Consider the following 24,565-nt stretch of genomic DNA (forward strand, 5'->3'; position numbering starts at 1 on the left):
CCTCCACAAGGAGGAAATCAACAACAAACATTACCAGTGAAACAAATGGAAATGGATGGCGTAATGCCAGACTACGGTCAAGAATACACCCCCGATTACGGGTATGATAACTACGGCAATTATGTCGATTTCAACAACACAAATTATGATAACAATTTGGATGATAGCTACCCAGACACAGCTTCTAATTCATCGCAGAATTATTTCGATACATCGATGACTCAAACACAAGCACCTATGACATATCCATATCCACCGGTATTTCAAGCACCCACATATTATCCCTACCCGCTAATGCAAATGCAAATGCCGACTTTCATGCCACAGGTAGATCCAACTGCGCTCGCAGCGCAACAAGCAGCACTACAAGCGCTAAATGAACAACAAGCTGCGCAGCAGCAATCATCGAATGTAACTCAAGGTACACTCACAGCGCCGGTAAACGCGCTAAACCAAACGAACGCGCAAACACAAGCGCAAATTACGATTTTACCTCCTCCGAAGAAGGAAACTGAAGAGGAGAAGAAGAAACGTTTAGAAAAAGAAAAAGCTGACAAACTTACGGGAAACAAGTAGAGCTAGGCGACGCGGAGGCTTCGTCTAGCAAAATGCTTCCTCCACCGATTATGCAAAAAAATGCATTCACAGAAGACTATATATGGATAGGCGACGGTATCGTACACTTTATAAGACGAGGAACGGTACGCAGAGCCGAACAACTACCAGAATATATAAGGGACCAGATTGACATTAGAACATTACTAAAACTAGTTTGCAAAACCAACTTTCCAAAAAATGCCAAATACATATTGTCCGCAGGACAAATTGAATTTAATCACTTTAATGCGCCTACTGAAATGGTAAAAGACAAATTACGTTTAATCGTAAACGCACTGCTAGAAAAAGGAGCGGAACGAATAATACTATTAATGCCAATAGCAAAACCACCGAAGAAAGGTGAACAAGGCACGAGCCTACATCGATACAAAGAGTATCGTAAGATGTTCCAAGAAATAGCAGACGACCACCCTAGAGTGACATTTCATAAGCAAATAGCTTACGAATTCTTACGCACTGAAACAGTCGAAAGTAACAAAAAAGGATGGTTCATTCAACCCGAAGAATCACCCAACGGAGAGGTTATGCCAATTGAGGCTACTTTTCACTATTGTCAAGCATACGACAGGTATTATCCTGACATGGCGATGTACCCCATAGTAATGGACTTATTATGCAAAATATTGCTAGATATAGACGATTCAGGCGAAGAAATGCCCAAAACAGGTAGTCTATTGAAAGAACCAATAAGCTACGTACGAGAAAATAAATTCAGCGAATGCTGTACACAAAAAACTCAAGACAAAATACAACTTAATCGCAACATGATGAAAACTTTGGTAGCTGTTTTAGCCCAAAAAGTAGACATAGATCCAGCTACTGGAGAATACATGCGAAGAGAATTTCGATCACAAGAAAACGGAAAAGCCGAATTCGTAAGAATAATTTACGATCCACCTACAAAAAGTGCACAGCTTTCAAAACCTTATAATACAGAAACGGCAATGAAGCCGAAATCAAAGAAACATATCTTAGAAGAACGAAAACAAATCGAAGATGACGATAAAACTGACATTGAAAATGAAATAAAAACATTTGAGGTAAAATCCTTGAACATGAATGGTACTATACCACCGGACAAAATTGTACACTATGACTATTACGAATATGATTCGATACTTGGAATGAAAAAAATTAAAATAGACAACCTCGGAAATCGAGAAATTTACGAAGACAAAAGCATCACAAATGAGACCAAATGATCGATTAAATGAGGCAATATTAATGATGCCTGACATAATGGACCTAAATGATGTACAACTATCATTTGTAGACAATTTAAAAGACGATCCATGGATCAAAATATCCAAATATGAGCCAGACGAGGATGAAGAACATCCAAATCAAATCAAAAAAATAGAATTGACATTAGAGCAAAAAGCTTTAGACATTTTAGAATTTATGAAAACAAATGAGAGTGAAGCTCGTCACGAAACAAATTTACAACGACCAACAATAAACACAGAAGATTACTACTGCGCAATCCCCATATTTATAGACAATGTACCTATACCAGCTCAGCTGGACACGGGGGCATTGCCCAATGCAATGACAAAACCGGTAGTAGATTACCTAACAAGAGAGCATCCTCAATGGATCAAATACATAAAACTGGACCACCCAGTAAACTTAAAATTAGCTGATAATAAAATCATACGAGCAATGACACATATTGTAGAGGTATGTGTACGCATAGGCAACCACATGCTAACAATGCCATTTTTTATACTAGACACTGACGGATACAGCGTCATAATTGGTAGACTATCACTAAGATACTTAGGTATAAAAATTGACTGTGAAAATGGTCAAGAACGAGCTATCTGCAACCCAAAGAATGGTATACCGTTCACAATACCCTTCCTCACAGAAGATGAACGTTTTGAACTAACACCTAGATTTGGTTATGGTAGCTTACCAGTGAAAAACATGATGGTATGTCCACAAAATGTACATAGTACAGTACGAATGATAAAAAATCATACACAGTACCTAGATGAAGACTGGGCTCACGAACAAGAAAAAGCCAGAGAGCTTTACAAGAAAAATATGAAAATAGACTTAAACAATCTCGTAGTTAAGGGATGGATTACTCTTGAAGAAGCAAACAATGCTTGGAAGGAACTAGAAGAATATTGTGACATTTTCAGCTTTAATGCTGGTAAATACAAGGGCGAACAAGTCCGATTCAAATTTATAAATGACGGTAAAGAACCTGACTTGAAAAAATGGAGAGGAGAAAAATTCCGACCCTCACAAAAGATAATTGAATCTTTACGACGAGCAATATCAAAAATGCTGAAATTAGGCATAATAAGACCTTCAAGGTCAAACTACATAAACACCACAGCCCCAGTAATTAAAAAATCTGGAGACATACGTTTATGCCTAGACGCTGACGAATTAAACGCAGTGTTACAAAAAGTACTCACTGAACCAAGTCCGATAGAATGGATAATTTACGAGAACACAAGTGACAAATATTTTTGTACTCTTGACTTTACGTCAGGATTTTGGCAACTTGTTCTACATGAAGCTTCACGAAAATTCACAGCGTTCCAAGTATGCGGACAAGTTTACGAGTTTTGCAGACTCCCTTACGGTTTAAAAATATCAAGTGGAGAATTCGTCCACATGATGAACCAAGTTATTCCTGACCAAAAAGGAATTACAAAATTCGTCGATGACGTGAAGGTATCTGGAGCTACATTCCAAGAAACACTAAAGAGACTACTCCATGTATTCGAGCGTATTCGTGAAAACGGACTGAAATTAAATCCTACAAAAACACAATTTTTTCGCGAATATGCGGAGCACTTAGGATTTGTAATATCCAAAGACGAAATTTCCAAACAAAAGGATAAAGTTACCAAATTTATGGAATTTGTGGATAAACATACAAACAAAAAAGGTAAATTTAATATCACGACAGTAAAACAATTACTACAACTAATTGGACTAACAGGTCTTTACAGGAATTTTATTCCAAATTACATGCAATTATTGCGACCAATTTATAACTTGACTGTAGGTAAAAGTGCTAAAGATGGCAAAATACTGTGGGGCCCAGCCCAAGAAGAAGCTTTTGAAAAGCTGAAGACAGAATTCTGTGCAGATTTTACACTGAAGCCACCACCTCCTGACGTCGAGTTATACCTCGATACGTACGTAAGTGAAGATGCTATGAACGCAGTTCTATTTTACATCTCAAATAAAGACAAAGAAGACGAACAAAAGCATATATGCTTATTTGTATCGATCGCATTCGAAGCTCACCAAAAGAATTTTACACCTTTTGACAAGGATATGATGGCGCTAGTCCAAGTACTTAAACGCCTACAAATGTGGGTATTTGGACGTGTAATTCACGTAAAGAAAAACCTATTAGCCACAATAAATAAATACAGAGACATGATGCAAACGCATCGCAAAGCAGCATATTGGATTACAATGCTCAACTGCTTTGACCTACAATTTTCAATGACCAAATCAAATAGGATGCTCTATATGATGAAAGCACCTGAACTTGAAATAAAAAATTTCGAAACGATGATTTCTACTTTTGACTTAAAATTTTTGGACGAAAATGTCCCAAGACTTTTCGACAAAATGTCAAATATATCTAAATATCAACAAACTGATGAAAACTGCATCGCAATGATGAAAATAATGAAGGAATATATACCTGTGAAAAACAAAAAAGAATTAGACAAAAAGAAACGGTTACTAAACCGATACAAAATTGTAAATCAATGCAATACGAATATCGGAGAACGTACTGAATCCGACACAGACGAAGAGATTCAAGACACTGTAAAGAAAAAGGAAATTCTTATGAAAAGACTTGATGACGATACATACGTTCCCTACTTGCCAACAGAACTCTTTTATGACACAGTCGATTTTTTACATACTGCCTATGGCCACACTAGTGCAAATAAATTAGACGCAGCATTTCGTCGCATTTATTACCATCCAAAATCACTCGATTACATTCGAGAAATCACTAATGCATGCATAATATGCAAACTCAATAAAAATTACGCTCAGCCAAAAGTGCTTGAATTCGGAAAAATAGAAGCCTACTCAATGGGAGAGGTACTCTCTGTAGACATTTATGGACCAGTTCCAGCTATACAAGGGGCACCTAGATACCTACTAGTAGCCAAAGACATTTTCACGGGTAGAAATTGGCTAAGATCGATGCCAGAAATCAAAAAAGAAAACGTTTGTCGAGAGATGAAAACAATCCTAGAATGGATAGACAAAAAGGGTATTAAACCTAAGAAAGTAATCTCAGACAATGGGAAACAATTTATCAATGACGACTGGTACAACCTGCTGGAAGATAGGAATATAAAAGTGGCACACACGAATGCCTACAATCCACAATCGTCGTCGGTTGAACGAACGATGCGGATTATTGGAGACAAACTCCGGACTAAAATCAATAAATTACACGATCCTTTTACAACACATATATGGTGGCACACATACGTTCAAGAAATTGAAGACGAAATAAATAATACACCAGGTCCATTTGGATTTAAACCAAATGAGGCCTGGGGCATCCAAGACTGTATTACAGACAAAATGCCACACAAAGGGGCCAAGTACGATTTTAAACATAAACTGATAAAGTTGTTACATAAGTTAGCAAAGATTAAACTACCTTCGATGACAATCGAACAAAATCACAAAACAACATTAATCCCTGAAAAGGATGTATACTCGGATCCAGACGGCTATGCGAGAGTGACAGCTGATGGAGCCTGCTCCAAAAATGGAGACGAAGACGCCGTAGCAGGCATTGGAATTTGTTTTTCAACTGACAGTACAAAAAATATTTCACAGAAATTGGAATTTGACGGTGAATTTAGTCTATCTAATAACTATGCCGAACTAAAGGCAATTATAGTCGCACTAGAGACAATGTTAAAGAACAACTTTAAGAAAGTAAAATGCTTTTCGGACTCCAATTATGCGATCAAAGCATTAAACTATACTGTCACAAGATGGCAACAAAACAACTGGCTTAATTCTCGTAAGAAGCCAGTACACCACAAAATTTTATTTGAACGAATTTTGGAATTAGTGAAAAAATTCACAAGTGTACAGTTTATACACGTCTATGCTCGCAAAATCGAGTACACAAACGTAATCGCAGATCAATTGGCAAAAAAAGCAGTCTACACGACTGAACACATAAAATCCAAAGTGGAATCAATGACTCCTTCTCAAATAATTGAGAATTACATACGCGAAAGGCGTAGACTACAACGTATTGAAGAAGAATACAAATACAATAAGGAGCATCCTGATCCCACTATCTTGAAAAAAGGAGACATGGTTCTAATCACGAACCACAAACAATCCAGTAAGGACAAGTGTACTGGAGAAAAATTTTACCCTAAAAAAGTGGGTCCCTACCTAGTAATAAAACGTACAGGAATAAATTCCTACTTACTAGAGCCCACAGACGACTCAAACATCAATCGTGTAGCCAACATAAGGCAACTCACTCTTTTCCTAACCCAAAAGGAGATCGATAGAATGGAAAAAGACGACAAGTTACATTCATACATTGATCAACGAAAAATGATTGACAAAATCAAAGACTTCCTAAACAAACATAAACATGATGATCAAAAATCATCAACAACTGACTCGGAAGAGGACATGCTTGAAAGAATTCAAGGTATACCATTAGCAACTGATGCGGAAAAGAAAATTTTCCACGAAGGATCAAAAATGGTCATAAAAAAACTTATTGACGTTGCTAGAGAGCAAAGACTTCAATTACGTAATAAAAAGAAATTAGAAGCGCAGCTTCAGCCCAAACAAACACAAAATGAGGAAAAAGAGAGTACTCAGGACAAAAATTCGACAGACGAATCAACTGGGGCACAAAAAGCTCGAAAACTACGCAAAAAATTATACAAAAAGCGTAAACAAGAAAAATCAGACAATGAAGCTAAAAAAGCTGAAATTAAAAAGAAAAAGCGAGTAAAACTTGCAGCGAATTTTACGAATCAACCACCTAAGACTGACGACAAATTAAAAAACAAAGAGGTAAAAAACCCTACCAAAAAGGAAATAAAATTACCCACAACTACTCAAAATCCAGGGACACAAAATCCCCAACCATCCACAAGTGGAATCAAATTACGTCGATCAGAACGCATGGCCGCTTACAGGCAAAGAATGGGCCCTACAAAGCCTAAAAAACTTAAGAAAACACTAAACGTCATAGACGTAGATGCTATCGACGTAATCGACTACACTGATGGAGAATACATCAACTATTTTGCACCAGATCCTTGTGAGCTAATCAAGGATGAAACTGAAATCTCCTCTGACGAATCTGAGCTTGACAATAGCAGCGACGACGGTCAATCGATCATAATGTCGCTAACAGACGACGATGACGTAGATCAGTTAAAAACTGAACAAGAAAAAGTATACGACGCATCGTCAGACAGTAGCTCTGAATCAGACTCAAAAGACGAGACCAAAAAACACAGCAAAAATGCGGAGCTGAAGAAAATTTCAATCTTAAAACGTCCTTCACAACAGGAAATAGAAAACATGATCAAAAGAGATCTCGACTTTGAACCCACAGAGGTCTACGATAAGGCTAATGAAGCTGAAAAACACAAAATCAAACAAAAATTCATTGAAAATTACTCAAACTTATCAAAAAAGATGAGACCAAAATTAAACATATGCGTAAGTAAGATCGTAGGTGACGCTTCAATAAAAAAATACCTAAGAGATCAAGTACAACTTGAAAAACTAAAGAAAAAAGAAAATCACGAAAAATTACGCCAAGACATGGCGGAAAGACGAGAAAAACGAATTACATTGGAAAAAGCTAAGAAAAAGCTTAATGACCTACGAAAAAATGACGCTACGTAAAAAGTTTCGGAAAAATCGCGAAATTTCGACTAAATAGGTATCATACCTACTTAACAAAATCTGCATAAAAAATTTTCTAGACAATTTTCATTTACTCCTGAATATAGCACTCATCCAACGCCGTTGGAATTTTTCAATTCGGATGAAAATTCGCGAAGTTAATTTTTCCCTTAAAATAAGGTAAATTCCCTTTGAGGGAAAAAGGGAAAAATAACTTCAAGTGAAATTAAGACAAACGAGAGTATTTCGAACGTTTTTTCGTGAATAATCGAAATCGACGTATTTTTCAAAGAAATTAACCTACGTGTGATACAAAGTATCGAAAATTGTACACCGAGTGATCTCACGCGAATTTGCGACGTAACGCGAGTATTCAACCTATCTTTCGTGATAAAATTTCGTGACAGTTTTATACAAATTCGCACAACGAAAATCGAAATGGCAATCCACAGCTTTACCCTAGAAGTCCGTCAAAGACGACAGGAGGCGACGATCAACATCGATTACATCAGTGATTTTGGAGACGCGAACAGACTTATACGAATTGCAACGTTTTTAAACTGGATGCAAAGACTTCGAATCTTCAACGAACCGGAAATCGCCAGCAACGACGGATATGTCATCACGGTAACTCGAGTCGCAAGACGTGGAGACAAAATAAGAACGACGGTGAAAATAAATGGACAAATACGTAAACGACCATCGATACCGATAGCCACGTTCAGAGAAATCTCAGGAGCTTTTGGAATACAACGACCTTAAATAAAATTTAAATGTACCTACGAAGAAAAAATCTTCAATATCGAGTCGAACTACTTTCTTATCTATTCGCACAGCGATATCAAATTGACATTTTGTAAAAATTACCCACAGGGTACCTTATTAATCAACTTTCTCAACAGCAATCGTCGAAGTATCATCGTAGTCGCCACTGACTTGGCATCATCGTAACCAAGGCGAGGTAACATTCCGCCAACGTTTTCAACGTCGTTATCTGTATTCGAAGAAGTCAACTTTAACATCCGACGATAATCATCTGTATTTTGGTTCGATATATTCCGCTACGTTGCATTTTTTTCGATTGATATTATTGTGATGGTTGTTATAATTTGATTACATGTAATTTTATTCGGTCACAGACTGATTAATTTTTGTTTATCTATAATTTTGTTTTCGAAAGAACTGATTAGATTTAGTTTTATTTTGTAAGATTTGACAAATGGTTTTACGATGCGTATTTTTGGACAGTTGTTTTATTTTTAAGATTTGTATTCACGACGCATCGATACAGTCCTATTTTCTATTGTATTTTGTAAACTTTTTGTTTTATTTTTAGAAGCTCTAAGTTTTTTGTAATTTTTTCACACTCGAGTTACGACACGACATACTACCACAGGTAGACGACAAGTACCTTCAACTTTGATGCACAGCATCCAACTTTCGGTTCGCTTCTTCGACTTTGTCTCGTCTATCCTTTTCGATTTGGGAGTTTGAAAAAATTATTAGGTTAGGGAAAATGTCTGTCTTTTTGATATCTGTCGCTAGATAGTACATACTTACCCGATGTTTTCAACTTCGCGTATTCTGTTCTTATTCGCTGCTCGTATCTTCGGATGCGATGGCGGGTGGTGCAGGGTCGCGAAGGGGAGCTTCGGGGGTATTGCTACGTGCACAGTGGGCTAAAATTGGATTTACTCTGCCTCGAATTTCCCGCAGTGGAACACCACGAGGGGCAGAGACTGCTCCCACAGGGACCAGCCTTACAGCTTCGACATATCTTTCTCTCTCTGATCCGTGCTTTCCACGACTGGTTATACTCATTGAGTAAAGCCACGAAGGGGCATATGATAGAGGGGAGATATGCCGGACCTGTAAGGGTTATATAGGATTAAGTATATGTGTTGGTAACACTGATCACGCGTCGCGACACAGGGCTACAAGCCCACGGAGCGGCGCTGCGGCCGATTGTTATATTGTTGAGGTACGTAGTGATCGGACGTGTCGACGCGGTATAATCTCGGTGGTGTATTATAGCCATAATTGGCAAGAAAGCGTATAATATTAGTTTTAATTATTGTTTAATTAGTTTAAGTGTAAGTATCGTGTTGATACATATAAACCTTCTAAAGGTATTTAATTGTGTTTATTCTTTTACGTCTAATACAAAGTGTCTTACACGTGACTACATTTTACTTATTGTGTGATATAATTGGTATAGCCTTTTGCCGGGGTAAGTAATATTCTCAGAGTATTCAGCTTATGCAAGTATCACCGAGTGGTACATAATATCATTATATTTACAGAAACAAAAAAATTTCTCAGTTTATAACACACATTCATTTCGTTTCTCAAAAAATGAACACTTGAATTGGAACATTCGGCAAATTTTTCAAACATTCTACACCATACCAAGCTTTTTTCGAAATCCAAACTGAATAAATCGTCTTCACGAAAACTGGCTAACAACTACAGGGGACCGGGGGGGGGAGGAGGAATCTTCGGTCGTGATGCTTTCTTTTCGATTTTTGCAATTCCGTATTGATTCTCTAGAGACTTGGGGGACGCCCTCATGATTTCCAGGTTCAACGGTATCGATATCTTGTAAAACTGCTAAACCTTGAGAAGACTTCCATCTCAAAAGACTTTTTGTTCGTGGGAGTTGAAAAAATAGAAAATTCGGAATCGGAAATTGGAATTGAAAAATCAACACAAAATTGAACTTTTAGAGCTAAAACTTGAACTTTTCATGATGAGTATAAAAGTGGAAAGTTAGATTTTAATTTTTTTTAAAGTACAGTGAAAAATACATTATTTGTTCGAAATTCAGAAAAAGTTGGAAAAATGAAGTACCTAACATATTGATCGTTATTAATTAGAAAGCGATGCGTTCGAGATAATTGATCTCTTTCTTTCGATCCCCTCCCCCCACCAATAGGTACCATTGAACATGGCTCAAATGCTACGTTGGATTTTCGCAGGAGCTAAGTTCAAATTTTCACTTATTCTTTAACGTGCAACCCACTCAATGGCCTCAATACGTTTCCAGCCTTTAAAACTCAATTTAAAAAGCTTTGAACATTATGTGAAAATGTCTTGTGACATGTCAATTTAATTTTTTTTTACTAATTCGACATTGTCAACTGTCGAGTTCGAATATCATTTTTAGATCAACATCGATTTTCTTTTTCAAAATGGTGAGAAGTTTCGTTTGAATCCGAAATTATCAGGATTGGAAATTTTACTATGGGTAAATCACTTTTTTTTTTTTTTAAGAAAATAGTCAACACTTTCCGAAAAATGGTTTAAAAATTCTAGACTCTAGAATTTTTAAATTGGGATGAGGAATTTCAGCAGTTGAATGAACGAAGCCCGAACCAACGTTACGCACCTAACTTTTCTCCATTACAGCGCGTGGGTGAGATAATCTATTCTAACGGGGTGAGCACTTATGATTCTCTTGTGCTGAAATAGATGTATTATTTCAGCTAAACCTTTTTTTGACATTAATTCTAATAAAAAAATACATCTCGCATAGTAAGTTATTTTTTCTCGTTTGCTTGAAGCTTTCGAACAAATAAGATAGAATAACTTAATTTATATTGTTTTTCTTTTTTTTTTTTTGGTTCGGTAACAGGACTAGGGGAAGGAAAGAGAGCTAAACGCCCAAAAAAAAAACTTAAGTACGTGCCTGCCTAAATGAGATTAAAATCTTGAGAACGTAGCTAAAAATTAAAAAAATAGCTTAAGTAGGATTCCAATTTCACACCCACCGAATAAAATTTCGGTTTCGATTCTTGCAGCACTAATTTGTAAAATATTTTGTCGACAAGTATTCATTCTCTCTAAATCTGAAATAGTCAAATTTCATTGTTTCAGGAAGGCAAAAAGTCATCAATTACCAAAATCAGTTATTTAAAATTTTTTACTGAGGAAGCCATGAATTCCGTCAAATTATACTCTTAAGAAAAGAAATTTGACTGTTTCAAATTTAGAGAGTCATAACGACGCCAAACTGGAATTGAAAACATCGAGTGCATCTTAACATCGGTCATAATCATGAATCACTAAAACTTGAATCTAACAATCATCCTTTTTAATTGTAATTCTGACCAAAAAAAAAAAAAAATTAATGAAGACGGAGAGCAGCTTATACATTAATATTGTCAGAAAAAAGGGGGAACAGATCAATTAGGTATCATATCACTTGATCAAACGATCTAGAAAACATCTATTCCAAAGAAATAATTTCTAACAAAAAACCAAAAGTAACTTTTGAAAAGAAAATAACGAAGTGGGAAGCACAAAAATTGAATTTTTATTCAATTAAGTACACTATCTACACGAGTAGTACAATCTTTTTTTTTGGTACTTCCGTAAAAGTTCAACGTTCGCGTAAACAGTTAGGTACTCTTTTCTCACACGTACAAAGGTTCGAACAACTTCTTTAAAAACAGACGAACCATTCTTCCCTTTTCTTTTCATTTCATTGAAATTTGAAATACGAGTACAGTACACCAGCCACCTCTGGCGACTGGCGACACAACCGCTCAAGCCAAAAAGTGTTTCACAGAGGGAAAAAAAATTGCGCAAAGATCTCAAGTTAAATACCAAGGGCACGCTATAAATTCCAAATTACCTATACCCATCAAAATAAGTTCAAAAAACTCGGAAATACCATTTTTCCCTCTAATGTTCTATCGCCAACTCCTACACAGTAAGATACACACGAAGCATGTGTAGTATTTTTTCATCGGTAAGATTGCTTTAATCGCAATTTAACATTTATTCGAGATAAGATACCAACTACACTTGTAGGTTACAAGTATGAAAAAAAGTACTCACTTGAAAATTTTTAGTCGAATTTGTACTCTGAGGTTGATTATTCCAACTTTGACGACGCCACTGTAATACGGTAAACACCGATACACCGATTCCAGTCGGTATTACGATCCATCCTCGCCACAATCTTCTCCATCGCCTCCATCCGGCGCTAGTACCTGGCCGGAAAGAAAACACCACACGTTAACACCAGCAAATTCAACTTTTCTCCTCATATATTTTGTAAATTATTAAATAAAATTTATATCACGATCACTCAAAATAAACTTTTATATAGCGAAATTTTTTTCTTGAAAATTTATTATGTTTGAATCGCGAAACAATCATCATTGCACCACCATTGAAATAACCCATATCCCTCTTTTCTCCAATTAAGGAAATGAAAAATTCACAGAACGTATGTACTTATACTGTGGACACTTACAAATAATAAAACCTAACGAAATGCCGACTAACAAGCATAACATGACAGCTATTCGTTTCAACGCCAACTAGCTAGTAGCTAAGTTATCGTAGACGACCGAACGTCGGTATTATGAAATTTAACAAGTCAGAAGAGCACAGCTTTGATACAGTAACAATTATTCTGGACATTTATCACTAATTCTATAATTACGATAATGGTATCGGTGGTGGGAGTGAATTATTCATTAAATATGTATCGTATGTACTTTCATATCATCATTCGACAACACACTACATTACATTCTCGTAGATCGAGATGAACATGTCACGAGTGCTTTATTTATTTGCAAATTTTACGTTCATTTTTGTCAATTTTTCCGCCCTTGATATTTTTAAAACTTTGTACGGAACATTTTCCAGAACCTACAGTAAAATCGACGCAATCACCTTTACTTCAGCAAAATTTTCAACGAAGCGGATCTTCTCATATTTTTAAATCTTCAAATTCAGATTTTCGAATTCATTTTGCCGATTTCAATACTTAAGCACGAATTTTTTTGAATTTAGTCGATTTCTAAACTTTCTTCAAAACACTGAAACATTAGGACAATTTCTCAAAGGCTAATTTTGCCAAAATCATGAAATTTATTGATTTTTGTAGTCAATTTTTCATTTAAAAAAAAAAATTTCACTTAATTTACCAATTTTAGTAGTCGATATATCGTCAAAGTTTTCTAATAATTTCACTTAAGTCGTAAAAGCTAATTTCAAACGAAACATGATCAATGTTCGAAAATTTTCCGCTTTTCGAGTGGGACCCCCTCCCCCACCAAATAGTAATTTCGCCTCTGTCTTCAAATGGAGATGCAATCTGAACCATTCATAAGATGGGAACTTCAAGAGAGAGACTATTTTCTGATTCGAGTTAGCTCTCAAAAAATATGGGAATGGCAATGGAATACTAGAAGTCTTCTCGAAAAATTCATGGCACAAAGAATACATTTTTCAGGAGAATTTACAGGACGGTTAATCAACTTTAAATCCATTTCAACGAATTTTCTGCACGTCAAACAAACTTCATTGGGACTCGATCAACTTTTACATAATTTTCTACGAATTTAATATACCAATTCAACAAAGTTTTACCAAGATTTTAAATAATTTTTTGTTTTTTTTTTCATCAAATTTTAATGTCATTTTACATCATATTCGTGGTCAGTAATGATTTTTTTTCACAATTTACACAATTTTTATATCTTTTTCACATCATTCATTTTTTTTTAAATTTTGAACGATTTTTGCATAAATTGCGAAAATTTTGAGTAAAATTTCAATATTATGATATCAGGAAATTCGTTCTTCAAAATATGAAGGTAAAGTAGCAAATACTCAAATGTTCTAATGGGGTAATCAAACCTTTCAACACGACTGTTTGAATAAAATTTTTCACGTCGTACTTTTATTTCGAAAAAATAGTATAAAAATTTGTCAACTCAAAAAAAAGCATGACGTCATCCTCAACAGATCGTTAATAAATCTTTTTTTCGGCGCATCTGTTCCCCTTTTGTCATTAATTTTTAAATTGGATAATAAGACAATCACATTCTCACCTTGATCTACATAGGAAGTAGGTACACAAAAACTTACCTACTTCAACGTAATTAAATTCAGATCAGAACTTTCTAACAAAATGCATTATACTCTACCCATTACCTATCTAAAAATGTTCGACTTCTACGTCCGAACTATAGACATTCTTATGTGCATATTCATAGATTGATCTGACTCTTAACGTCTAGCAAAAATTTTCAAATCAACGGAAAATCGTAAAAGCGTTTTTCAGAATTGGTTTCTAATATCTACGAAAATATACAATCATTCCCAGCACGAGAAACTTATAAGAAGCAAAATAAAATCCATTCAAAAATGAAATAAAAATCCAAGGAAAAAGCGAAAAGAATGTGCAAGAAAATAGCTAAATATCGTATTTCTCTGTATACAGTTCATGTTCGCGGAAAAATTTTAATTTACTGATAAGATAATAGTAATTACTATTTTGAAGTTGGGTTTCAAAAAAATTATTACTAAGATTTAATTTAACCAATATTACGTAGGCAATGTAATCCGAAAACTAATGGAACTAAAAATACGGAACCTAATTTTCTTTAACGCCAGCACTCGGCTCAAAATTTTAAGCAAGTAGGTAGGTAGGTACTAGGTAGGTAGATATATGTCTGAAATACCGCGTGTAATCGAAAATCTCTTCAATTCGATAACCTTCACATTTCAACCATACACTGGGTCATTTAGAAACGATAATTTAAATATGCAAAACGTCAGTCCATACCATTCGAATGATCGAAAAAAGTTTAAAATCAACTCTAGACGTATGATAACATTTATCTTAATTACGAATATAATTTTATTGTTTCAACGATTCATTAAAATAAACGCATATTACAGGCCTAAATCATGAAATTCATTTCGTTCGGTGATCTTTGCGTGTGGCATCAAGGTGTGTAGGGAAATTCCCAATAAGTTGAAATTAAGAATTAATTACGTAGAGGAAAAATAAACTTGTAGTTGTGCAACTTCGAATTAATGATTTATGATTTTAGGCGCTAGCTGAGATTATTGTAACAAAATAAAATTATATACGTGGAAATTTGCAAACAAAAAAAAAACGATAAGATATGACTCTTATCGTGGTTTAAATTATCCATCAAGTTTTTAAAAAAGTACCTACAATTTAGTAGAAAATTCTTTGAATGAAATGAAGTTTGACCAAGAGCAAAAAAAGAAAACGCCGAAAGCTCGACCTTCTTGAACAAATTCGAAGAAATTTGAGTCAAATGATACATGTAATTTAGTATAAATTTGAGAACATTCGAAGAAAAATTTTCATTTGACGTTTAATTGATCAAATTTTCCATTTACTTAATTGTCTTTTCAAAAATTCACGAATAGGTACAACGACAAAATAATTTGCATAATAAATTGAATGATCGATTAATCGGTACGCGAATCGATTACACGGCGTATTAATGACGAAACTACCATAATAATATACGAGCAGCTGATTGAAAAAAAGGTGTTAAAATTAGGTATTGGCAAATCATTCAACAGGTATAACAACTATAAAATAAAATTATCACAAAAATGTGTCGATTACTTGAAATAAAACAAACGTCTACGAAATAATAAACCGTAAGTCTTGGGGATGTGAATATGAAAATCATTCCAAACGGCTAAATACAAATTTAATTTTTTTTGACAATAGTACAAATGCTTCACGATTTGCGATTATTTAATAAAATGAAAATTTATCTACTATACTATAATCGATCACACACGTACTTTTCTAAGATATTCGATCAAGTAAATACTAGTAATGGAGATATACTGGAAACAGGTAACAAAAAAAAAAAAAAAAAAAAAATAGTAAATAAAAATAAAAATGCGTTCTCAAAATTAAGCCAGCAGAGAAAAAAGAGAATAAACTTGGTTTACTTACATATATCAAAGTATAAATATATCAAAACACATGATAAAACGCAAATGGAATATCTCATTTTGGCAGAAGATATGTAACTTTAAGGTATCTAATACCTTTTCATTCATTCACCCACTTATCCAGTAGTTGACGCTAGAGACAATGAAAAAACAAACATTTTTAGCAATTTTGAATTAAAATGTTACGTTGGAAATACCATAATTAAAACGTGAACTATCCCTTAAAATACAATATCAGTTTGAATGAAAAAAATTCAGTTTTAGGAATCGTATCTTACATTGAAATTTCTACATAGGAAACGAGTTATGAGATAATTTCCCAATCTCTATAATGAACCGGAAAATACATTAAATGACACATAAATAAATAATACATGAACTGTACACAATAATACACCTTCTTGCTACAAGCACACCAATAAATACATGAATGTTTTGACACCAAGTTACACATTTTAAAAATTAAAATTAATTCGCGTAAGTTTCAATTTTTACATATCAGTACTTCATTCAGCATTCATCGACTCCACATGATTAAAAAATGAGGCGAAACACAGAGGGTTTTAATTGATAATAATCAAGCTATTCATTCGAGGGAATAAAAGATATTCAGAGCACATTTGAAAATCTCGAGATTAACATCAATTCATCACTGAAAGTGAATATCTTTGTTGAAACTGGTTAGTGTGAGATAACACATCAGAATTACGTAAGAATGTAGGTAATGTGTTAAATTTGAGTTATTTTAATTCCAACCGTACATTAAAAGTTAGTTATAGTTTTACGAATTCGCAAATCTTGTAATACTATGGGAAATGAAACAGTTTAACGATAAATTACACGAAAAACCATCTGTTACCTTGTATGGTGCGATCGTTGTTAGAAGACTGATATCGTTTGAAAATCATATCAAAGAAGGAAAATATGCTGATGCACAAACACGAATGTCAGACTTTCACTAATAATTCACACATTTCATTTAAAAAAAGATAAAAATAAATAACAATGCAATAATTAAAATATTTGAAGCATCGGCAGCATCGCTGATAAAAACTTTGTTCTAGCTACCCAGCGGAAAATCACTCAGGATTTTGAACTTTGATTTGAGTGTATTGTTTGAGTTCGCACAATGTTCCCTCTCCGAACCCCGAACTTTGCAAAACACGTTGCAGTGTTACGTCAATAGAGAGCGTTAACTTTAATCTCATGGGATTGGCTGGTTTATATCACGTGGGTGTGTTTGAGAATGAATGAAAAGCTGTGGCATTGTTATATTCCGCTCTTTCTCACTAAAAGAGAAATTTTTATTTTTTTTTCTTCTTCATTTTTCATTTTCAACAGAATTATTTCATTTCATTCAACTTCACTCTATTCAACTATCGAAGACGAAGAGTCGACATCGTCGCGTTGAAAGTTGACTTTCAAGTTCCTCCGAAGTCTGAACTTTTTGAGGAGTGAGGCCTGAGGGGTACATAAAACAAAATTCATTTTTCAAAAATAAAAATGAATTCATATTCATCGGGCATCAGTCATAATTCATAAATCCATTGCATTTTACATAAAATCAAAAACAAAGTTACCAACTTTCTTCATTTTGATGGAATGAATTCAATTCGCAAGAAAGTAAAATACGACCATACCAAATTTTCCAATCATTTTCATTCATTTTCAGTTGCAAGTTGGACTGGTGAAGTCGCTTGCTCGCTTCTGCACTTTTTTTCTCTTTCTTCACTTTATCGAGTAATTATTTCCGTTTTACAGCATGTTATTTACATAAGTGATAGAATTATTAAATCACTTCAAGGAAATTGTGTCATAATCAACGATATGTAATGTAACCAGATTTAAAATTATTATACCATGAACAATATTTAAGGTTTTCACCTCAACAATTGTATGCCGAAAAACTGTATTTGCAAAATAAATAACACTGCGTAGCACATATACCAGACACCCAAATGAATCTCACGTCTCAGAAATTCAGATATGTTGCTTCAATTTCTACCACCTATTTAGAATATGAATGAATGTCATAAAAAAATTAAACACGTTGAAAAAAATGTATTACGGAAGTAAACGTCAACTGCAACCTCAGTAATTTAAAATAAAAACCTTATAAATATCTTAATCTAGATTCAATATGGTACAAAATATACTTCCTCAAATAAGTAGCCTTTCTATATCATTCTGAATGGATTGAATTTGCGACTTCAACTGCGAACCGTTTTCTATAAGGACAGCACACGCGATCACTGGCCTGGATACTCCACAGGCACGTCCAAGAGCTGAAAACGAATTTAAATTGAAAATTGACGAATAATTGGTCAGTTTCCACGCGCCTACCCTAGGGTATAAGATATTTACCTTGTTTCGACCGTACAAAAACGTAAGGAACGTTTTTATCTTCACAAAGTAGAGGTAAATGTAAAAGAATTTCTAAAGGTTGAGCATCCGCAGCCATCACGATAAATTCCGACAAACCTCGATTCAAAGCTTTCGTAGCTGAAAAACATATCGGAAAATAACACATAAGGATAGAATACATTCCATCGGCACAGAGAAACATTCCGTCCAGTATGCATCTCAATAAAATTCCCACGTAAGAAATAGCGAAAGAAACACTTACCTTCGTTCGCTCCTTTACGTAACTGTTTGTAGTTCGTAGCTTGTTGAACTAAGTTGAGTATTTTTGAGCTGAGCTCGGGATCAGCGAGAGGGTACGCTTTAGGATTAATCTCTTCTTCAGCCTGAAATACAGGGAAAATATGAACAAATTAGCAAAAAATCAGCCACCAAAACAAATAATTTTCTTATCACCGCATCAAATGAAACACATCGCAATGTTGTAATTCTCATAAATTTCTTCATACAAATGTAATAGAGTAAATAAGAAATGCTAACTTACCATATTTTTCAATTATTCAACGAAAACTTTGAAATATTCTTCAGAATAATTGTAATTTAACAATTTCAACCAAACCACGCCGCTTCTATTTACTTAACACCACGAGACGAAATATTCGAAACACACCAACACACGCGCCACGATTACAACTACTATCGCACCTTTACACACACATTCACGCAAATGCAAATCAAAACATTCGTGTTATCACATTGCTTCAAATTCTTGAAAAACTTACAATTTTTATCTGTGATGGGCTGATGCAAAATTTCAAAATCTTGAGGACTGAGGAGTTTGCGCTGTCTTGTGCCCTATGATTTGAATTTTGGAAAAGAATTTTGGTCGGTCGATGTTCTGCTTTCATTCAGATAACTCATAACTGTGTAAATTTTGAAGCTGTACGTAAGTAAAATTATGTGTTGCAGTGTGTTATGATCATCAGGAATAATTACTTAATCGAAACACTCAGAATTTGCGTTCATAATGGACGAGAAAAATTTATATTTTGGTCCCGATAACAGAATTAATCCAGCTGATCACTGGTTTAATCCTAATTCGTCATCTCCTGTAAATTATGAAGCAACTTTATACAATAATTCAACAGCTTTCGATTATAACGATGAAGCAGGTGAGTTTCACTTGTAAGTCTCTCATTCATTATCTGATTAGGATTAACATTGTTTCCATTTTCTACAGACGAGTCGTACTTGAATCCTCCTCAAAGAGATCCTGAGTTTGATAAAAAAGTGAATGAATTTGAAGCAACTATTCAGGAACGTTTCAAAGATGAGCTAGAAGAAGAGGAAAGTCAGTAAGAAATGTTCACTTCAAAATGATCATCATGAATTTATAATTAATATGCGACGATTTTCTTATAGTAATTTTCATACGAAAATGGACCAACGCTGGTTTGCAAATTGTTTCCCTAATTACTGAACATCTTGTTAGTCATCCTTTCGTTGTAATCCGAAGACAGTGTCAGGTACTTATACGACTTAAATAATACCGCTTCGCAGATTTTCTTTTGTAAAAGTATATAATTCGTAATTTACTTTTCAGGTGAATAATAAACTCTCCCGGTATCATATAGTCCCCGTTACTTTGATACCGATCGTCGTAAATATTCATAGATGGCAAGGTATCACTTGCTTGTGGAAAGGTGTCGGAAGTGTTTTAGTAATCAAAGGCCTAACACTAGCTGTGCAAGATCTCATATCCAAAATAACATTTTGGCCAAAGTGAGTCTCTTCTTGTAGATTTTGAAAATAATATGGTGAAAATTCTTTGTACGAGGTAATTTATGTTACAGAGAAATTTCTTTGGAATCTTCTGGTAAAAGTATGGGAAAACATTTATTGCTGAAATGTATCACCTGCGCTATAATTACTCCGTTTTATTCGGCAAGCCTGCTGGAAACTGTACAAAGCGAAATCGCTAGCGAGAAGCCAGAATTTTTAGATGTTTTCAAAGAAGGCTTGAGAAGATTACTTTCATTCGGATATCCTCAAAAAGGTATGCGATTTCATCTATCAATCGTTTAGAAGTTGCTCAGTGTTTATTTGACAACTTGTTTTAGGGCGAATGTTACCGGTTTGGTCATTGGTAGTACCAACTGCGGTGTATTTCATCGTAAAACATATGTTCACTCTATTCTTAAAAACTGTGATTGCCAAAGCTTTAATATTCAATCAAGAAATGCAGCATCGTCGACGGGTACAGCTCTATTGAAACGATTTGTTATTACTTAATACTTTCGTTTAGGAATTAAAATCTAACATCGGATGCTATGTTTCTTATTTAGGGAGCGATTCCAAAAAATTTCCTAACCAAAGATCACCAGAATATTGAAATATCTTCTTCATTAGTTGCTGTTCTTTCTGCAGATATCGTATTGTTTCCTTTGGAAACCATTCTTCATAGGTAAAATCAAATTTTACATTGTCCCATTCAGTATACATATCATATATGTATTATCATTTTTTCGGAAATTTACTCATGTTTTGTTTTGTAGATTGCATTTGCAAGGTACCCGAACTATCATCGATGACTTGGACGATGGTGCTTCAGTGAGACCCATTTTAACCAATTTTGAAGGCGTTATGGATTGCTATAATGCTACAATTCGTGAGGAAGGTTATGCTGGTCTTTACAAAGGCTTTGGAGCGTTGATGATGCAGTGCATCGCTTACACTTCTATTCTTAAATTAAGCAAATTTGTATTTACTCAAGTTTCATATTTATTTTGTAAGAATGAATCTAGTAATTATGTGGTTGGAAGAAATATCGATTGGAATAAACCAGTTCCGCATCCGGAGGTGAAAACCAAAAAAAGCGCAGAAATCAAAAATCGTCCGAAAAAGACATACGAGGATTTATCCTCGGATTCCGATGATTTCAACGATAAGCCTTTTTCGCGATACCTATAGTTTATTGAATTATTAGTTAATATTACTTTTTCCAACACGTTCTTAAGTATGTTATGAAGTTTAAATGTATTTAGGTTTGACATGTAATAAACTCGAATTTTTTCTTTGAGAATGACTCGATTTTTCATTTCAAAATATACTTAAGTCAACCAAGCACATGATTTGTTCATGAATTCTCAAGAGTGATAATCGAATAAACTCAATTCTAATAAACCTACTTCGTTTACCTCGTAAACGTAGTTCCCTTCACACGTTAACGAATAAATCCAACACCGAATGAAAAAATTTCGAACATATTTAAAATATATTTTCAAATAGTATAAAGAACGCCTTATTCTCGCATCATCTTCTCCTTTTGTCTTGCCAACTTCTTCTTGGAAACTTTCTTCTTTTGACTATCGTCACGGCTAACTTTGCTAACGTATTTCTGCTTTTCGGTTAAAATAACTTCGATGTGACACGGGGAACTCATATAAGCTGTGAAAAGAAAGACGACAGTTAAAACCAACGATATCTTTTCAATAATACGAGATAAATTCGTAAGTACTTACGATTAATACGTCCATGAGCCCTGTAGGTTCTTCTGCGAAGACACGGAGCTCTGTTAACTTGGATGTGTTCGATGAATAATCTGTCACTGTCAAGACCTTTAAATTCCGCGTTTGATTCGGCATTTCTCAGCAATTCCAATAAAAATTGAGCAGATTTGACTGGCCAACGTCCTTGAGTAGTGCCCCATTGCTTAGCCTACAACGTACGTAAATTAATAATAGCCGCATTCCAAATTAAAGATAACAACACAAAACTGACGTACTTGAGCACAACGACCAACACCACCGTTAAATCTTCTGAACGGAACGCATTCTTGTTGATCTTGTACGTTCTTCAAGAATTGAATAGCTCTTCTTAATGGCATTCTTTTGATAGTCTTGGCTGTTTCCCGTGTATTCTATGGAACAAAATCAAGATGAAATTTACTACATATCTAATATGGCACCGGAGTAGCATACATTAAATTACAGTGATTACTAGAAAACACAAATTACCTTGAAGTGAACCCGTAAATTAGAACCTCTAGCCCTGCATGACTTGGCTGGGTTTCTCGCGTCTTTGGCGTACTTACCCATCTGAAAAACGAAAAATAACTCACTGTAATACAACCAACTAGTAGCAAAACAATCAATATGGATTGAGGAATACGATAAAAAATAACATATGCGATTATTCACAGTAAAAAGCTCGGTACATATAATAACTTCATGAAAAGAAAAGGACGGATCAGATCCGGCGTGTTGATAAAACTAGGAGAATTTCCTCGTGATAAGGAAAAGAAAATCAAATACTACTTTGTATGCTTATAAACTATAACAAACAGAACTCGCATTTTTGAAGTATACTTACAACAAATAATTATAAATTAAATTCTATTAATTAAATAAAATTCAAACTTACTTTTATAACTTTACAACAACGATGGACACGTGAACGACGATTCTTCAATTCCCAAAAAATGTAAACTTACGGCCACCCAAATGCGAAACACAATGCCAGGATTGTACTTGAGAGATGAAAATCAAATAGTTTCTGTGCCCACCAAGCATTTAAGCATTCCCTACATCGTTTCAGCAACGCGTACATGCGCGCGCACGCGTATATAAGTAGTTTTCGTTTTCGTCGTTGTTCCGCTGCTTCTATAGCGTTCGAAAACGAGTTCTTGCAACCAGCAGCGATGGCGGTGTGGCAGGACAGAAGGCTTAGTAATCGGAAGGTCCAGAGTTCGATCCCCGCTCGATTCCAAATTTTTGAAAATTTTTTTTTACCATAAATTTTTTTTCAAGTGTATTTTATTAATATTATTTTTATTTTTCGAATAGTATGCCGAATTAGGCGAGGCGAAGCCGAGCCGTTCATAATTTATATTTCACTCGATCGACATTACTCCCCTTGGTGAGTTCAGACGGAGGCTGGACATTTACCGTGTATGTAGCACTTGCGGTTGTTTATAAAAAAATTGTACTCACCGAGGCCGAAGGCCGAGGGAAGTTAACCGACATAGTATGAACGACAAAGCGACCAGCGCAACCGAGGCGAAGCCGAGGTGAGCAGACACAACGCCCCCCAACACTAAAAACAGCAATACATACGTGATAAATATCCCTTGTTGCTGAAATGTATGTAGGGAATGGTAAAATGCAACCACCAACATCAATAAAAATTTCAATTTTTTTTCAAAAATTCTAATTTATCATCAAATTTGAAATTTAGGTCATTGAAAAAACTTGATAATTTATAATGTAAAACAATAAAAGAAAAATTATTGCATTTTAATTAATTTAAAATTCACGAGTTTTACGTTATTACGTTTTACACGTTTTGCATTTGCAGGATCGCTAGTGACGTAGTGAGCTTGTTAGCGCTCCGTGACAAATGGCAGTCAAAGTAACTATCTTTTCGTGGATTCGTGGCAGTGGCAATTTGTATTGATGGTTGACTGTTTGATGATCCGAAGGCATTTTCATTTTCTCTTCCTACCACAGCATTGACCAAATTTGTTTTAGATAGATATTTCGAATTTCGATTGATTATCACTATCGGTAGTGTAATATTTTGAAAGGGAAGAGAAAACTTATATGTGTGATTACAGATTACAGAAGTTGAATTATTACTTCTCAGTAATTTTCACGAAAATAACAATTCATCCAAACTGACTGACAACCTGGATGGAGTTGGAGTTCGGGCTAGGGCTACCTATTACAATCATATTCGTAACAAATCAAATTTTGAAAATTTGTGAAAAATAAAATAATTTACCAATTTAGTTGTGGTCAAGAGTAGGTAGGTACTTTTTGATTCGATGTCTTAATTTCCCGCTTTTGAAAACACCATAGACATAGACTTAACAATTTGCATTTAATTTTTGAATGCTCAGGCTCAGATTTAA

The 24,565-nt window shown here is 34.7% G+C and overlaps 4 protein-coding genes across 8 annotated transcripts in view; 1 reads left to right on the forward strand and 3 right to left on the reverse strand.

The window, feature by feature from the left end:
* The window catches only part of Pisd (phosphatidylserine decarboxylase), a 33,716-nt gene extending 16,315 nt beyond the window's left edge, over positions 1–17,401 (reverse strand). Inside the window, exons 1-3 of one of the 3 annotated variants that reach the window (XM_065357804.1) lie at positions 17,153–17,401; positions 16,295–16,426; positions 12,379–12,533 (exon numbers count right to left, since the gene is read on the reverse strand). In XM_065357804.1, the coding sequence (XP_065213876.1) occupies positions 12,379–12,533; positions 16,295–16,352 (213 nt within the window). In that variant the 5' untranslated portion in view covers positions 16,353–16,426; positions 17,153–17,401. Of the gene's footprint in view, positions 1–12,378; positions 12,534–12,799; positions 12,953–16,294; positions 16,427–17,152 lie in introns of those variants that run through there. The other 2 variants (XM_065357805.1, XM_065357806.1) reach the window with 2 other exon arrangements.
* A 938-nt stretch (positions 17,402–18,339) lies between these two features.
* On the reverse strand, positions 18,340–19,349 carry hoip (NHP2-like protein 1 hoip). Its single transcript, XM_065357811.1, has 4 exons — positions 19,199–19,349; positions 18,920–19,040; positions 18,658–18,795; positions 18,340–18,578 (listed from the first exon to the last, which is right to left on the reverse strand). Exons 1-4 carry the CDS (start codon positions 19,199–19,201, stop codon positions 18,454–18,456), a joined length of 387 nt encoding a protein of 128 aa, XP_065213883.1. The 5' UTR covers positions 19,202–19,349; the 3' UTR covers positions 18,340–18,453.
* A 54-nt stretch (positions 19,350–19,403) lies between these two features.
* On the forward strand, positions 19,404–21,736 carry LOC135841026 (mitochondrial outer membrane protein SLC25A46-like). 2 transcript variants are annotated; one of them, XM_065357807.1, is made up of 9 exons: positions 19,404–19,539; positions 19,624–19,826; positions 19,895–20,005; positions 20,077–20,180; positions 20,258–20,436; positions 20,508–20,710; positions 20,775–20,911; positions 21,000–21,118; positions 21,210–21,736. In XM_065357807.1, exons 2-9 carry the CDS (start codon positions 19,682–19,684, stop codon positions 21,622–21,624), a joined length of 1,413 nt encoding a protein of 470 aa, XP_065213879.1. In that variant the 5' UTR covers positions 19,404–19,539; positions 19,624–19,681; the 3' UTR covers positions 21,625–21,736. The 2 variants fall into 2 exon arrangements, with proteins under 2 accessions (XP_065213879.1, XP_065213880.1); XM_065357808.1 differs by having other exon boundaries at positions 19,456–19,596; positions 19,668–19,826.
* A 165-nt stretch (positions 21,737–21,901) lies between these two features.
* Positions 21,902–23,227, reverse strand: RpL17 (ribosomal protein L17). Of its 2 annotated transcripts, none has more exons than XM_065357809.1 (5): positions 23,077–23,227; positions 22,671–22,751; positions 22,439–22,573; positions 22,176–22,371; positions 21,902–22,101 (listed from the first exon to the last, which is right to left on the reverse strand). In XM_065357809.1, the coding sequence occupies exons 2-5, from the start codon at positions 22,749–22,751 to the stop codon at positions 21,956–21,958; spliced, it is 558 nt and encodes a 185-aa protein (XP_065213881.1). In that variant the 5' UTR covers positions 23,077–23,227; the 3' UTR covers positions 21,902–21,955. The 2 variants fall into 2 exon arrangements, with proteins under 2 accessions (XP_065213881.1, XP_065213882.1); XM_065357810.1 differs by lacking the exon at positions 23,077–23,227 and adding an exon at positions 23,026–23,044.
* Positions 23,228–24,565: the final 1,338 nt, after the last annotated feature.

Source organism: Planococcus citri, chromosome 3 (assembly GCF_950023065.1).
Source record: "Planococcus citri chromosome 3, ihPlaCitr1.1, whole genome shotgun sequence".
NCBI classification, from domain to species: domain Eukaryota; kingdom Metazoa; phylum Arthropoda; class Insecta; order Hemiptera; family Pseudococcidae; genus Planococcus; species Planococcus citri.